This window comes from Corvus brachyrhynchos, unplaced genomic scaffold, assembly GCF_000691975.1.
Source record: "Corvus brachyrhynchos isolate BGI_N302 unplaced genomic scaffold, ASM69197v1 scaffold17, whole genome shotgun sequence".
In the NCBI taxonomy this organism is placed as follows: Eukaryota; Metazoa; Chordata; class Aves; order Passeriformes; family Corvidae; genus Corvus; species Corvus brachyrhynchos.
Window position 1 is genome coordinate 12,001,213 of NW_008240046.1, and position 13,956 is coordinate 12,015,168.

A 13,956-nucleotide genomic window follows, 5' to 3' on the forward strand; every position below is an offset into this window, starting at 1 on the left:
TTCAATTGCTCAGCATCTATAAACATGTTTAGCTTGGCAGAGAAAACATTACATGCTGTAAACAAAGTTTATCCCAGCAGTTCCTACAGCTACTAATGATTAAAACAGCATAAGTAAAGGCAATGAATGAGATTTCAAAAGAATTAAAGGAAGAAGAAAAAGTAGGTGCAGACAGTATTAAGAGATCAAATATTATTATAATAATAAGCAGACAGACTGAAAAATGAAGAATTGTTAAAACAGCAGTTAAAGGGGAAGTATTGCAAACTCCTGTTTAAAAGTATAAATTCTATATATGACTGATATTTACATAGACTAGAACATCTTTAAGGAAACAAAAAAAGTGGGAACAGCACTTTATGTTCTAAACATATCTTATTTGATAGGTAGAAAAATAATTCCCTGGGAAAGGCAGAAAAAGGAGGAATGCCTGAGAAGAAAGTGCAGCCGCAGTCTCTTGATACTGCCAACAGAGCCGACACCTCAACCATTTATTTCATTTTGCTCCAAATTTTAATCTAACCTCTGGTCAAATAATTTTAAAAGAAGGTAATGCAGGCATCCTGAGGATTGCAAGGCTCAGCAGACACCGGCATAATGCACACCTTCTTTGTTACACAAGATACTAAGTGGCCAATTTAGTGCTTCAGTCTTTCATTCAGTGCAGAGGGTTTCTATTTCTTCCTAAAACAGGTTAAGAAGCAATCTGAAATTTCTTCCTTGAAGTTGGAGGATTTCTCTGAAAGGATCTGGAGAAATTCTGTGAACCTGGAAAATAGAAACGTTGTTAATTGTTGTAGTTTCTGAAAGACACTCCAGGATTATGTATGAGTTACTTCCACCAATGTGCTCAGATCAATATTTGCTAACCTGCCCTTATTCTTACATCACCTGTTATATGTCAATTACATAATTATTTAAACTCAAGGAACTTCCAAACAAGTAAAGGTTACATATAAGGATTCATATACATCAGGAACTAGCCAGTCAGCTTTATTGTAAAAATGGAACAAAATGAGCCACATAGGGTTGCTCTCTTTTTTGGTGTTGCAAATTCAAGACAGAGCTGCAAATTAATGCTGGGGCTTTTTTTTTATGAGAGCTTTATATTTTTGTGAAAAATGCACATATTCAAATCTACTTTTTCTTCACACAAAAAGTTGATTAATTTCAGAGCTAAAATAAAATTTGTTATGAGCAGCTCACAAGCATGCAATTGTGTTACCACTCTAGCAACTGCAGAAATATCTAGCCTGTACACCACATACCCTTGCTGTAGTTGTAAATATGTCAAAACACTGGGGAAAAAAAAAAACATGATGAGATGAGATGAGATGAGATGAGATGAGATGAGATGAGATGAGACGGAATTCTTTTCCTCCCATGTCATAACAAGAAAAAGAAGCTTCACAGGATTCCTACCCATAAGAGTTAGGACAACCTCAGAACAAGTGAGAAGAAACTTCAGAACCAAACTCAAAAGATCCTGCCAAGAAAAATCTATTCTTCTTTTATGCTGAGATAGCTCTCCCTAAGCACTGCACTTTTTGATGGTATGATGGGTTAATAGGTTCTGTTGGCCTTTTACCTTCCAAGTGATTTGTACTTTACCTACCTGTTATCAAAAATCCTTGACCCGTCCTTCTGTGGTTAGCAAAATTCGTGGGAGTCAGTGACTTCTTCTGAGGTGTGTCTCTCTGTAAAAAAGAAACATATACTCTTAGCTAGTGTGTGATACACTTATCTACTGAAATGGTTTGGTTATGGTTTTTATTATCTAGTCCAGCAGACTGAATCCTACCAAAGTACAAAGCTCCAACCAGCACGAAAAGTGCACACTTCTAGCACACAGACATCCTCAAAGGAAAACTTTGATGCATTAGACCTGAAAAAAAAATCTTCCTCATACAATAGTCCCACACCCTCCCCAAGACTTTTAAGAACCTCCTCTCTATAGGGAGCAGGAATCCCTGTATATCAGAAATCAGGAGAGACCCAGAAATGAGACCTTCTGTAGACCAACAGCAGGCATGAATGAAAACCTCTTCCCTTTTCCATGTCTCTACATATACTGTAACATACCCTGAATGTATGAGTTGTGTTGGGCCTTGAAAATTGATCAACAGTAACAGTTCTTTCTCTAAGTGGATGTTGCTCTGTCCTGCCAGCCACTGCACTTGACACTCTGCTATGAGCATATCGTTCTTGACGCTGAGAGAATTAAAAAGAACATTAAGAGAATGCAGCAATTGAATAAATTAAAATATTTTTTTCTGTTGACATACAAAAGTTCACAAGAAGGAAAGAAAAACACATTTTCAATAACCAAAAGCACCAATTTAAGGGTTTGCCTGTTTCTTAAACAGCTGTTAGACTGTTTCTATGTTGGCACATTCACATATCAACATGCCAATTTACTTTCATTCTGGTGATTCATTAATTCCCCAACCTTCAAAAATAGGCCAATATAAGATCTGTTTTTTTCAGCTGGTATCCTTTTCTACTTCAGTTAGCGTAATTTTCTAATTCTTATAATCTAACATTAGTGAATAAAACACTGAAAAGAGTTATTTAAATCCAGATGCACAGAAGTGCAAGGTTACTATCTTGTTGGTTGGTTCTTTTTATCTTTTTTTTTTCTAATCAGATTTTTCTGTTGTCAGAGAAGTCTTTCCACTGTGATCTGTCTGTGACGTGAGGTTTTACACTGCCTTCTCCTGCATTGTAATTGTACCCCAATGCAACACACATTAGCACGTTAAATCTATGTATTAAATACAAGCCAACACAAGCTGTAAAATTACTCACATCAAGCAGTGACATAGAGTAATTTATTTCTAAATAGCTTGAAGTTCTTCACCAGTAAAAAACATGAACACAACTTACAGAGCTGGGTTGCATTCGAGGTACTGAAACATACTGTTCAACAGCCTCAGAGTTTATGGGTGGTAACTTGTTCCGGGTTGCAGCCACACGAGCAGAAGATAAACGATCCCAGCCACCAACCCTACAGAATTTTAAGGGTTCCTCTTTTAGAAGAATTCACATTACAGACTTCTTCATTGAAGTAACATGAAATTATTAAGTAGCACATTTCTGTATAAAGCTCAGCTACAGAAAGTAACAGCACCTAATACAGCAATAAAAAAAAAACAAATGCTTTTCCTCAAAATATCAGGGCTCTGCTTGCTTTCTTCTTCCCTCTGAATTCTACAATTAGTAATAAATCATGGGTTAGTTCTCAAGTATTTTGCAAAATCCTTCAGTGGTGAAATTTCAGTAAAGTTTGAGAAAAGAAAATAATAAAATGAAAAACTCACAATTTCATCCCCTTATGGATTTCATCATTGTACATATTAGGAACTTCTGAGCAGGGCTGGTCAGAGGTGAGAGAAGGTAACCTTGGTAGTTTCCTAGAAGATGCCAGCAGTGCCGGAGATGATGAAAGAACACTGTTATCAGAAATTCTTCCCAGCCTAGCATGTGCTGAATTTGGAGCACTGGAGGTAATGCTATGCTGTTTGTCTTCTTGCTCATTCCTAGGAAAAGAGAAAGAAATAAGGAATTAGGATCAAGAAAAGCAAGGCTTTAACAGTGCATCATTTCAACCTCTGCAAATCACTGTCATATCAGTGATCCACACAAACAAGATCACTGCCTTTTTATTGCCTTTTTCTAATTGCAAAACATTTTTTATATAATGTGAATTATGTCACATTTTTAAAATGTCAATATCAGCACCCACGGTATTTTTTCTGCTGTGGCAGCATGCCTCTGTTGGAGTGGTTTTGCTTGAATTGTCATCACACCATCCAAATCATTACAGAAGTTGCTGGAGAAATGGTGACCCTATTAAAAGAAACAACTGTGTGTTAAGCTTTACTTTTGTAGAAGGAAAACCTCAAAAAGCACATAGTTAAGAGGTGTTTTACTTGTTTACAAAAGTTCCTTTTAAGATGGTTCAGTACAATTCTCAGGAGTAGATGGGATAACTATCCTTTTTTCTTTTGCTTATTTTAAACAGGTTTTATAAACACAACTTGCGTAATTTAGTTACTGAATTGCAACTCGATTTACAATATAAGTTTCAGCTGAAGCCAGAGTTTGATTCTTCAAACTCCCCATTCTCCCTCAGCACAGGGGCATGATTTATCGAAGCATTTTACTTCTTCTGGCTGCTGAGACCGCTACAGAACAAAGCACGCCAATGGGGAGAACCAAGACTGCTGTGCTATCTTTTCTGTGTTCCTTATCTCACTGTTTAGCAAGCATGGAAAAAGAGCCAATGGAAGAGAATGAAGTTGCTTGAACTCAATAGAAAGAGACAGGAGAAAAAAAAACAAACAGAAGCAGTGGCTGAAAAAGGAATCAAATGTGCTAAACAAGAATCAGGAGACAGAGGGAGGAGAAAGCAAGCAGGACAAAATAGGACATTTTATCAATATAAGCATGAGCTTCCACAAAGACAGGTAATGCGTTGTGCCAATGTGCTGGTGGATGTACTGCAGAATCCCCTTTCACGAGAGGCAAAGGAAAAGAAAAGGAATGGGAGAGTCTGAAACTCGCAGGGTTGGGATTAAAGCACTTCAAGTTGCAACTCCACATCCCAGTTAGTCTTCTTAATTTTACCATGAAGAAATGACTGGACCACAATAAAAGCAAATTAGTTTTTAAGGACAGAATAGAATTTAACAAGACTTTGCAAATCAATGGGAGCAATGCCTGAGTGATAAATTGTACCTTTAAGGACCACCAAAGAAAAACAAGTGACAATAAAAAAAATAAAGAACATTTAATTAAACCTCATTTTAAATCAGATGACTTTAAGTACACCTAATTGGTATAAAGAAGAAGAAGAGGAAATAAAGACAAGGAGCCTTTTCATGTTTCAACTAAGACTGTCCAAGGTTTGAAGAAAAAAAGAATAGCATTTGACAGAAAGGTTTGTTTTATTTTTACCTGTGATGAAATAGAATGAGCCCCAAAAGATACACTTCGTACTTCAGAGCCTCTGGAAAGAGGAATGCTCCCAGCATCTGTTGTAATATGAATGACAGGCAAATGCGGCAGTTTTGCTGTAACAGTTTTCAGTTTTTCTATTTGTTTGTCACACTCTGCACATGAGCAAAAAAAGTAGAGGGAATAAGAAGTATTTTATATGTTTACCAGCCATCATTTGTTGGGATTCAAACAATATTACACAGTAAATAAAGACTTTCATATAGCTTTAAGTTTCCATGATATTTAAAAATCTAAATAAATTATGGGCTTTTGAAAACATTTCCTTTTGCGTCTATGTTTTCTCTGACACTGACATACAAGCTAGCCTATACAGGTAGATTTTGAGGTGCCTCTTTAAAAAAAATACAGCTAAGACCCTAGAAATGCTGTCTAAAAATCCCCAGACATTTTTTTTAAGTATTAAAAAAAAATTAAAAATATGTATTAATAAAAAGTCTACTGATACTATCCTTGTCTGACAGCAGCTGTATACTGTTTCATTTTGGGTATATGCTACCATCTTATTTCTATTATAAACCCAAATTCTTTTCCTTCCTAGCTGAAATACTAGTTATTTGTCATAAGCTTATGACCTCCAAAAGGATAAAAGAGCAAACCTATTATAATACTGCTAAACAATCCTCCCTAAACTATAATACTGAAAGCTAAACAATCCACCTGCGGTGTAAAAAGAACTTTTAAATTACACTAAAACCTGAAATGTTAAGTTCTGATGCTGCAACCATTCAGAGAAATTTTGCCATTTCTCACTTTGTTGTATTCTTATATTTGAGCCTGAGTGTGCCTTACATTTGAGGTAACTTCCAAAACCCACCCTCAGGTATTCTTCTGTTACTTTTGTCCCTCTAAAATACATTGAAAGAACTGAAATTTCCCTCAGCTTCCAAAGATAACACATACCCACTGAATAGGTTTTCACTTCTAGTTAATTTTCCTAGCTTTTTCTTTTCCTCGCTACAGTCTGTTAGAATATGAAAACATAAAATAAAATTACATCCATCACCTTTTCTTCATCCTATGGTAAACTCATGAAGTCTGGCACATCAGCAAGACTGTCTATCTCACTTCAACAGTCTGACTACCCAAGGGTTCTTTTTATTAATAAAGCTTAAACAATGAGGACTAGGAGACTTTTTGATTCCTAGGTTCCAAATTCAGATCACATTGTCAGTGATATCCTGCTAACAGCATCAATTTGCATCTTCAAGCCAGTGATTAATTTTTTTTTAAACATGTTCTCTTGCAATGAAGCTATTTCAGTCAGTATTCTTCTTTTTACACCTCTCATACAAAACTCCCTGAAAATCTTAAAGAAAGTTTCATTTTAGGTGCATGTGTGTGCACACATTCTCATGGCAAGTCATTACATATGTTACCATTCTACAGCAATGGTTATCTTAACTAAAGCTTGGAAAATTTGCTTAATTTAAGGGGATAGGAGAAGACGACTTTTCTGAATTAGATTCAACAAATACCATATTTTCAAATGAAAATATCAAATACCTGGGACACTAGTTTCCCAAATTTTTTTAATCAGTTCCTCCAATATTCCAATGACGTTACTCCAGATATGATCAAATACTTCAGAAGCCACAGCATCTTTGATACAGGCATTGGGAGAAACAGGGGGAATGCCACGCTTACACCTCTTCTCAGAAAGACGCATTTTCTTTTGTTCCCAAATCTCATCGTCACTAATAAAGGAAACAAATTCAAAAGAATTCCCATGGGGTTTGACTTCTCCCCCTCTCCTTCAATACAGAAACATACATATGGAAGAAAAGGCAGTCAGTTGGAGATTACCAAAAAATTCAAACTCAAATTCACCTAAGGGAAGAGAACTTATCAAATACATATAATGATTTTCTCTTTCATTTGCTTGCCGCTGAAAAATTTAAAAATCCCAACAGGGCATTACAACAGAAAGATCTGCAGGTCTAGGAAAAAGTTTTCTATTTGAGACTAAATCCTCTGCTTTTTACAATAACATAGGTAACAACTGTTGTATTTGTCAAGAGGATTCTCACATAGAAAATTTCTTTCTTAGCACGCCCTGTGTACCTGCACACATCTGCAAGTTTCCACCACTGATCAAAGATGAAATAACTTTAAAGGATTTCTTCAGCTTGACAAGAATAATAGAGCCCATAGCCTTACACATACATTCTTCCTCTCCACTACAGCTAGGACAGTTATGCTTTTTAATTTTTTTTCTGTTTATCTAGGGAAGCATGTTTTAGCAACATTTCCTAGCTTGGTCTCCTAATACACCCTCTCAATAAGAAAGTTTTAACCTTTTTCTTTTTGTAATGCCATCATATCTTTTTCTAAGGAATGTTTTTTTTTCTTTTTTTTGTGATCACAAAGATGATTTCAAATTCCTACCAGTTTCTACTCCCTTTCTCTTCTCTGTCACTTCTTCACTTCCTCCTCAAACCAAACTGCATAATTCTTAACTCTAAGTGAGATGTGGCTGAGTGAGTGGTTCCAACTGACAAAATGACGAAGCTGTTCTCCTGTCAGGACTAAACTAAACCTGTCAGGACTGAACTAAAACCTAATGTTTTAGTTATGGAAAACAAGATTTTTCAGAATTTTAGGAAACAAGAAGCATATGAGGGACACAAAAGAGAGAAACACACCTTCACACAAGTCTCCCTCCCAAATTAAGTTCGCTTACTCAGTAAAACAAAGAGAGAGGACTACTTGAGAGCATTCTTACACTTAAACGCTTCCCAAAAATACAGCAACCCCAGCCTTCTCTTTCCAAAAGAGCACTGAAAGGGTCTCTGTCTGGTTCCTCAGGTTTTCAGAACAACCATGTCTTTGTTCTGAGTGTGCATAAGGCCTTAGCACAAAAAGCTGTGCTTTGTGCCCAACTAGTCCTACCAAAGTTTTCCCCTTATAGACAAGCCTTTTAGAAAACAGCACATTATGATCTAGCTGAAGCCTAGAAGCCTAGCTCCTGGAACATTCATGCCCAGTAAGAGTTCTGACCACTGTGCTACCGAACACAGGGACAGAAGGAACTGTATCTTACAGAAGAGAAACACAGTTTATGAACCCTGACTCAGTTCACTGATAATTCTTCATTACATTCTTAAAAAATACATATATCTGTTATTTACAGTTCCTTGTTGTCAAAGGCAAGATATTCCTCTATTTTTCCATCCTCATCATAAACTTCTTCTTCCAGGAAGGAATACACAGCTGAGTCTGAAGCAGAAATCCTAGTGGAACTTGAATCCAATGTTTTATGTATTGGAGATGCTGTTGGGATCAGTTTAGAGCCTGAGATGCAGAGCCTGAAAGAAAACATCAAGAAAATGAGAATTAAACATTCAAAGAAAGAAGAAAGTGCATATTTAATTATACTGACACATTTCAGTAATACAAAAGTAATATTTGTACGTGTTTCTGAAGGGGGAAGACCAAAAAGAAAACTGAAAAAAATTAACATACTCTTTTGTATTACCAGTACATTCAAGGAGGCCAGGCACACACTTAGTATCAACATGGGCATCACTTCTGCTTTGAAAATGCTGAAAGCCTTCATCCTTTGGCACTAGGAGCTGCTTTCCTAGAACCCTGAATAAAAAGGAGAGAACAAGCAGTATCTTAGATGAAAACCTAAGCCATATGCAAATATCCAGAATACAAACACCTGCAAATGGGAGGCAATGCAAAAGCACGCCTTACATCTGCTTTGAAAAGCAACTCATGGAGGGGCCAGAGCCTCATGTACTACCTTAACATCACCTAGTATTTAAGTCATTAAAGTTAAGCTGATTTACACAAGAATGAGATTCTAGTTTATAAATTTTAAGAGCAAATAGTAAAACTTGTTAGATTGTTCTAAAGGCAGACAAAAGTAAACACACTTCCTTTCTTATCAAAAAACTCTGTAGGATACATTTAAAAATGGATGCAGAAGACAAATATCGCCTGCTGTGACATCACTTATCCAACTCGAGTATCCATCAGTGTGAGTAAAAAGGGCGAATCAAAAATGTTTACATGGAATGTTAAGGCTACAGTTAAAGTTCAGAAAATGCGCAAACTCCAACATGCATGATGTAGAGAGGAACAGAGAAAAGGTGAAAGCAACTCTAATAAATATACACAAAATTATGCTATAAAATAATTTGTAAACACCTTTGCCTGAAATCATTTTATTAAGCAAAATAAGGGGCATCAGTTGCTAAAGCACCACTGCCCAGATTTACTGAACACCTATGGCACAGCTCAGCCCCAGAGATAGAGATCCAAAAGCACAAGTATTGCTGATGCCCAAATCATACGAGGGTACCCCAAAAATTCAAATTAGAATGGTAACTGATTAAAACTAGTATTAGCAAAAATTTCCTTACCTTATATGAGGAAATTGCTCGCTCCAATCTGCACATTCTGCCTGCAGGTTCTCTGTTTGGGAGGTCACTTTTCCTTCAAACAGCATTTCATCAATCTCCCAAAATAACTGATGCACTCTCTGTGTGTTAGCTTTATCAAATTCCTATGTTTTATAAAGTTAATAGGTGTTAGCAAATATGCATGTATACTAAAAATTCCATGATATTTAAAGAACAGAACAACTTGAATCAACTTGGCTGAGAGTATCAGAATGCATGTTCAGACTACATATTTTGGACACAATTTATATACCACAATGCCAAAAAAAAGCCCCAAAAAGATCCCATATAGCTGGCCTGAGCAAGTTGATTTGGCAAGAAGGAACTACAAGACTACATTTCTATGACATTAACATATACAGCTGCCTAGGATTAGCCCACATTAAAAAAAAAGGAACAGTTATAAGGTGTTTGAACTCTGAGCTTGTTCCCTGTGCCAATGTGAAGCACACACACTGTATCTCTGGGACCCAGGACACCAAAGCTCCCGGCTCTTTCAAGAAGCGCTCTTCCTTTCTGAGTACCACAGCTAAGAGGGCAAAGAGGAGGCACCTTATGCCTGTGTCACTCAGTCTGGTGCTTAGGAAACAGCTGTCAGTGTGAGAAAGGCTCTTCCATACTTCTTCACTGAACCTACAACTCAGTGCAACTAGAGACTAGGTTAACACAGAGGCAAATGAAAATAGTAGAGAAGTGCCTGATTTTATCCAGTAATGAGGAGACAAGCACTTGGCTGAGGGTTCCTCAGCTGGGGCACTGTTCGTAATGACATTTGCCACTTACATTAGATAATATCATACACCAAAAAACCTGGTAATACTCAAGGCCCAAATTATGCTTGTTCACTTCCAGCTGAATGCCTTAAAGCACTTCAAGCTACAGAAAGGATCACACTGAAAAGGAATGAGAAAATAACTCTCACACAGGTTACTGTATAATCCAGTCAGACTTTCTCCTGAAGGATTGACAGTGACAGATGGGGTCAGTACCCTAAAAGTTAGGACATTATGCAAAAAGAATGGCAGAACTACCACTACAAGCCACAGAAGGCTTTCTAAAATGAAAGTGGCAACAACTGCAATGCTTTTGGATTTATTCAACACTGCCAGCCTGCACCAGGTATGCCTCAGAGGTCAGCCTTTATAACAGGTACGACCTCTCTCTGCATCATCTACAAAAAAGAACTGAGTTTACGTAAGAGCTAAATATTTACCAAGACTGGGAAATTTATATGTATGTTCATGAATGTGCTTTATAACTGAAAACATTGAGAACAGTTCAATTTAGACATTGCCTGCACTATGCAGTGTTTGAAAAGGCATGTTTTATCATTCACTTGGACTCAGAAACCTAAGCCTACCTTCTTCAGTGAAACAGGTTTGTTTTCCCCAAACTTCATCATTTATCATTTTATTCTGTTTTCCTTTGCTACACATTAGCTGCACCAATACCAACTCGCAACCAAAACTATTTTTTTAAATATTCAATTAATGCACTTAATCATAAGGCTATTATGGATGAGGTGCTACTTGTCCAATATCACTAAAAACTAATTTTTTCTACAATATTTAGAAAAAGAGTACTGTAAAAGTTTCTATGACATACATCATCTCTCCAGGAGTAAACCGAACTTCTTTCAGTAGACAAACTAGTAGTATAGCTGTTTATTCCAGACCAAGAATTATTCAACTCCGTGGGTGTTGTACAACCACTACATGAAAGTGGTGAGAGTGTTTCACTGAAAAGATGAGAAATTAAAATGAAGAATACAATTATTTGCTGTATAAGCATTTTTTAAATAAAGCAACCAATCAAATAAATGTCCAGTAATATGTATTCCTGTTGAGGGGAAGAGGTGCAAGCATATATTTTCAAGCAGAGTGAATACATGCTCCTATTAGTACCATTTACATAAAGGCGATTCCTTTTACACTACTAAGCTTTTGTATGTATATACACCATTGTAACTGTATGGGCATACCCTAAAGTGTATGTATGTATTTGAATATATATATACACATGTATCTATATTTCCAGCTCTAACAATTATTTTGGTTTCTCCACAGCAGCAAGTGATCACATGAAAAACACATTAAAGATAACATAAGCTTTCTTTAACTCTTTAACATTAAAAGCTATCACAAGAAAACTTTTGCAAAACTAAGCACAAGATCTCTACAAATGTTTCAAATAGCACTGAGTTATATGTCTCTATGCAGTGTTTTTTATGTGCACTTTAAAATTTGATCTCCAGCAATTCAAGCCCCCAAAGTTCTAGATGGTCCCTTCCAGCTACAACCCACCCCAGGATGCCAGGAAAGCAATGGCAATTGGGTGTGCAGGCCAGGCAAATCCTAACCAGTGTCATCTGGATTGAAACTTCTTGAAAGTTAACTAACCTGCAACATTAGTGAGCATGATTTCAATTTAATCAAGAAGTTTGATTTCCCTTCCAGAGCTAATGAGTGTCCTCTACTACAGTCTAAAAATACTCAAATCCATACCACAAACCGGGAGTAAAGTTCAAACCCTTTAAACAGCAGGTTAGGTCAATTTGTATCCTGCATTATATTGTACAATAGTTATTATCCATAAGAATGACTAAAAGAATGATTAGTGAAAATTAATTCCAATCTGAAAATATCTAAGTCAAAAGTGAGTTAATTAAGTATTATTTCAGAAGTACATGCATACCAAGTATAATTGTCAATGGCTTCTTGCACATTTCTTGCAAAAACTGATGGAAGAGACACTCCACTTTTTCCAGAGAGACACCGATTTGGGGAACCTCTGGACAGTCCTTTCCTATAAATACAGAAACACAATATTCTATAATTTTAAATAAAGTTAATTCACATCTCCACTGGAAGAGGGGCTGGGGTGGGCAGGGGAGAGGAGGAGAGGAGGAAGACAGCTACTGTGTTGAATTTTTCAATTTTTCAATCCTATCCATCAAGACAAACATTTGCTTGAAACAAACTACCTTGTTTTAAAATAGCTTTTATTTACCTTACTTACAAAGGTGTGTTTCAAAAAAAACAAAGTACTTTTACTTTGAGACTTTTTTTACTCCACTGGCATCCTCCTTAGATTTTGCAGTTCAAACTTTGCGAGAAGCACACACACAACTGAAGCAGCACCTCACTACTGCAACAGCAAAGGCACAAACCAGTAATTGCCCATACAGCAGTTTAATGAAGGAATGGTTTTTACTTTGTTTGGGGTGGGCTTTTTGTTGGTTTTTTTTTAGATGGAAACTGTTTGTAATTACACAACTGCTTATAATTACATATTACATTTGATATGTGGAGCTGGGTCATTAATACGCTAAACCCACCTCTTCAGAACATACACAGATGTGTGAGCATTCCTTGGAAACACTTCTACAACAATAGATTGCTTCACCTATTTTCATGCCATAAAACTCTCACAGTAGCATGATTCCATCGAAGTACATTCATGAATGAGTAACTACAAGAAAACAGCTCACAGTTCAGGAATTTTCTTCATTTCTTTAGACAAGAACTGTAGAGCGGCCTTGCAACAGTTAGGATTGCTCTGTCTTCTTTCTATCCTTTGTGATATTTATCTTGCCATTACACATATGTCAAAATCTAACTCCCCACTCAAATGGACCAATCACACATCCAACTCCTATGTCTCGGTTATGAAGACACCAAAAACCTACCATAAGTTTGAACTGCTTATCAGGGAAGACCTTAAATTTCAATTTCTTGGAGGCTGGTACAACAGCAGTGGAAAGCATTTCCATGTGCTTGCACTACATATCCTATCTATTCCCTGGGCATCTGCTTTTGGCCAGTAAGCACCAGGAGGCTCTATGAATATTCATGCAGTCCAGTCCCATGACTTGAGTCTCATTTTGTGGTAATACCAAGATCTATCTCCCACGAAGTAACAGTGAGCTCACAATCCATCTTCTACATGTTTTCTTCTGTTCCTGTACATCCCTCTCTGTCTTTATTTGTCATGTTACTGTTCAGGCAGCCTTATAAGATCTTTCAACTTTTTTCATAGCTGACCCTTGTTCTCAGTATTTTTTCCACAGCTTAATACCACCACCAAGGTTTCACACTTCACTGCTCATGACTTTTCCTGCTCAAACCGCCCAGGTCAGATTCCCATGAAACACCACTGGAGGAGGAAACCATTTACTGTTACTTTTCTGCTTACTAATATCCAAGCTAAAGCTCCCCAGGTGCAACTTGAGGCTGTGTCTTCTTGTCTTGATGTGAGATGGAGCAATATAGTATTTCTGCCACGTTTTTCCACTGCATGTTGTAGTACTATATCTCCTGACTCCTTGGATCACATGCCATTAGGTGTGCCAGGAAATTATTGCAATAAAATAAAACGAAAATAAAAACCCCTCCCATCATATCTATAGCATCACTTCCCCTGCCCTGGTAAGCGAACGCCAGGAACTGGAGCAGCTCCCGGCTGCTCACCGAAAGCTCCGCAGTGACGGGCATTAAATGAGGACGGCAGGCGGGCCACGGACACC

At 37.0% G+C, this 13,956-nt stretch overlaps 1 protein-coding gene across 3 annotated transcripts; it reads right to left on the reverse strand.

The window, feature by feature from the left end:
• FAM149A (family with sequence similarity 149 member A) lies at positions 1–13,859 on the reverse strand. Of its 3 annotated transcripts, XM_008641454.2 has the most exons (14): positions 13,626–13,857; positions 12,126–12,236; positions 11,037–11,169; positions 9,393–9,535; positions 8,485–8,610; positions 8,151–8,327; positions 6,526–6,716; positions 4,960–5,114; positions 3,746–3,849; positions 3,321–3,539; positions 2,887–3,007; positions 2,083–2,211; positions 1,616–1,697; positions 1–768 (listed from the first exon to the last, which is right to left on the reverse strand). In XM_008641454.2, the coding sequence occupies exons 4-14, from the start codon at positions 9,476–9,478 to the stop codon at positions 695–697; spliced, it is 1,464 nt and encodes a 487-aa protein (XP_008639676.1). In that variant the 5' UTR covers positions 9,479–9,535; positions 11,037–11,169; positions 12,126–12,236; positions 13,626–13,857; the 3' UTR covers positions 1–694. The 3 variants fall into 3 exon arrangements, with proteins under 3 accessions (XP_008639676.1, XP_017600131.1, XP_017600132.1); XM_017744642.1 differs by lacking the exon at positions 11,037–11,169 and having other exon boundaries at positions 13,626–13,859; XM_017744643.1 differs by lacking the exons at positions 9,393–9,535; positions 11,037–11,169; positions 12,126–12,236; positions 13,626–13,857 and having other exon boundaries at positions 8,498–8,590.
• Between the last annotated feature and the right edge of the window lie 97 nt (positions 13,860–13,956).

Bases quoted from the DNA above. Each gene is read 5' to 3' on its own strand.
- FAM149A (XM_017744642.1), bottom strand. From the start codon at position 9,478: ATGCTGTTTGAAGGAAAAGTGACCTCCCAAACAGAGAACCTGCAGGCA. The intron at 3,008-3,320 runs GTGAGTTTTTCA...AAAATTCTGTAG, and splicing joins ATCCATAAGGGGATGAAATT to GGTTGGTGGCTGGGATCGTT. The intron at 1,698-2,082 runs GTATGTTACAGT...TCTTTTTTACAG, and splicing joins ACACAACTCATACATTCAGG to AGAGACACACCTCAGAAGAA.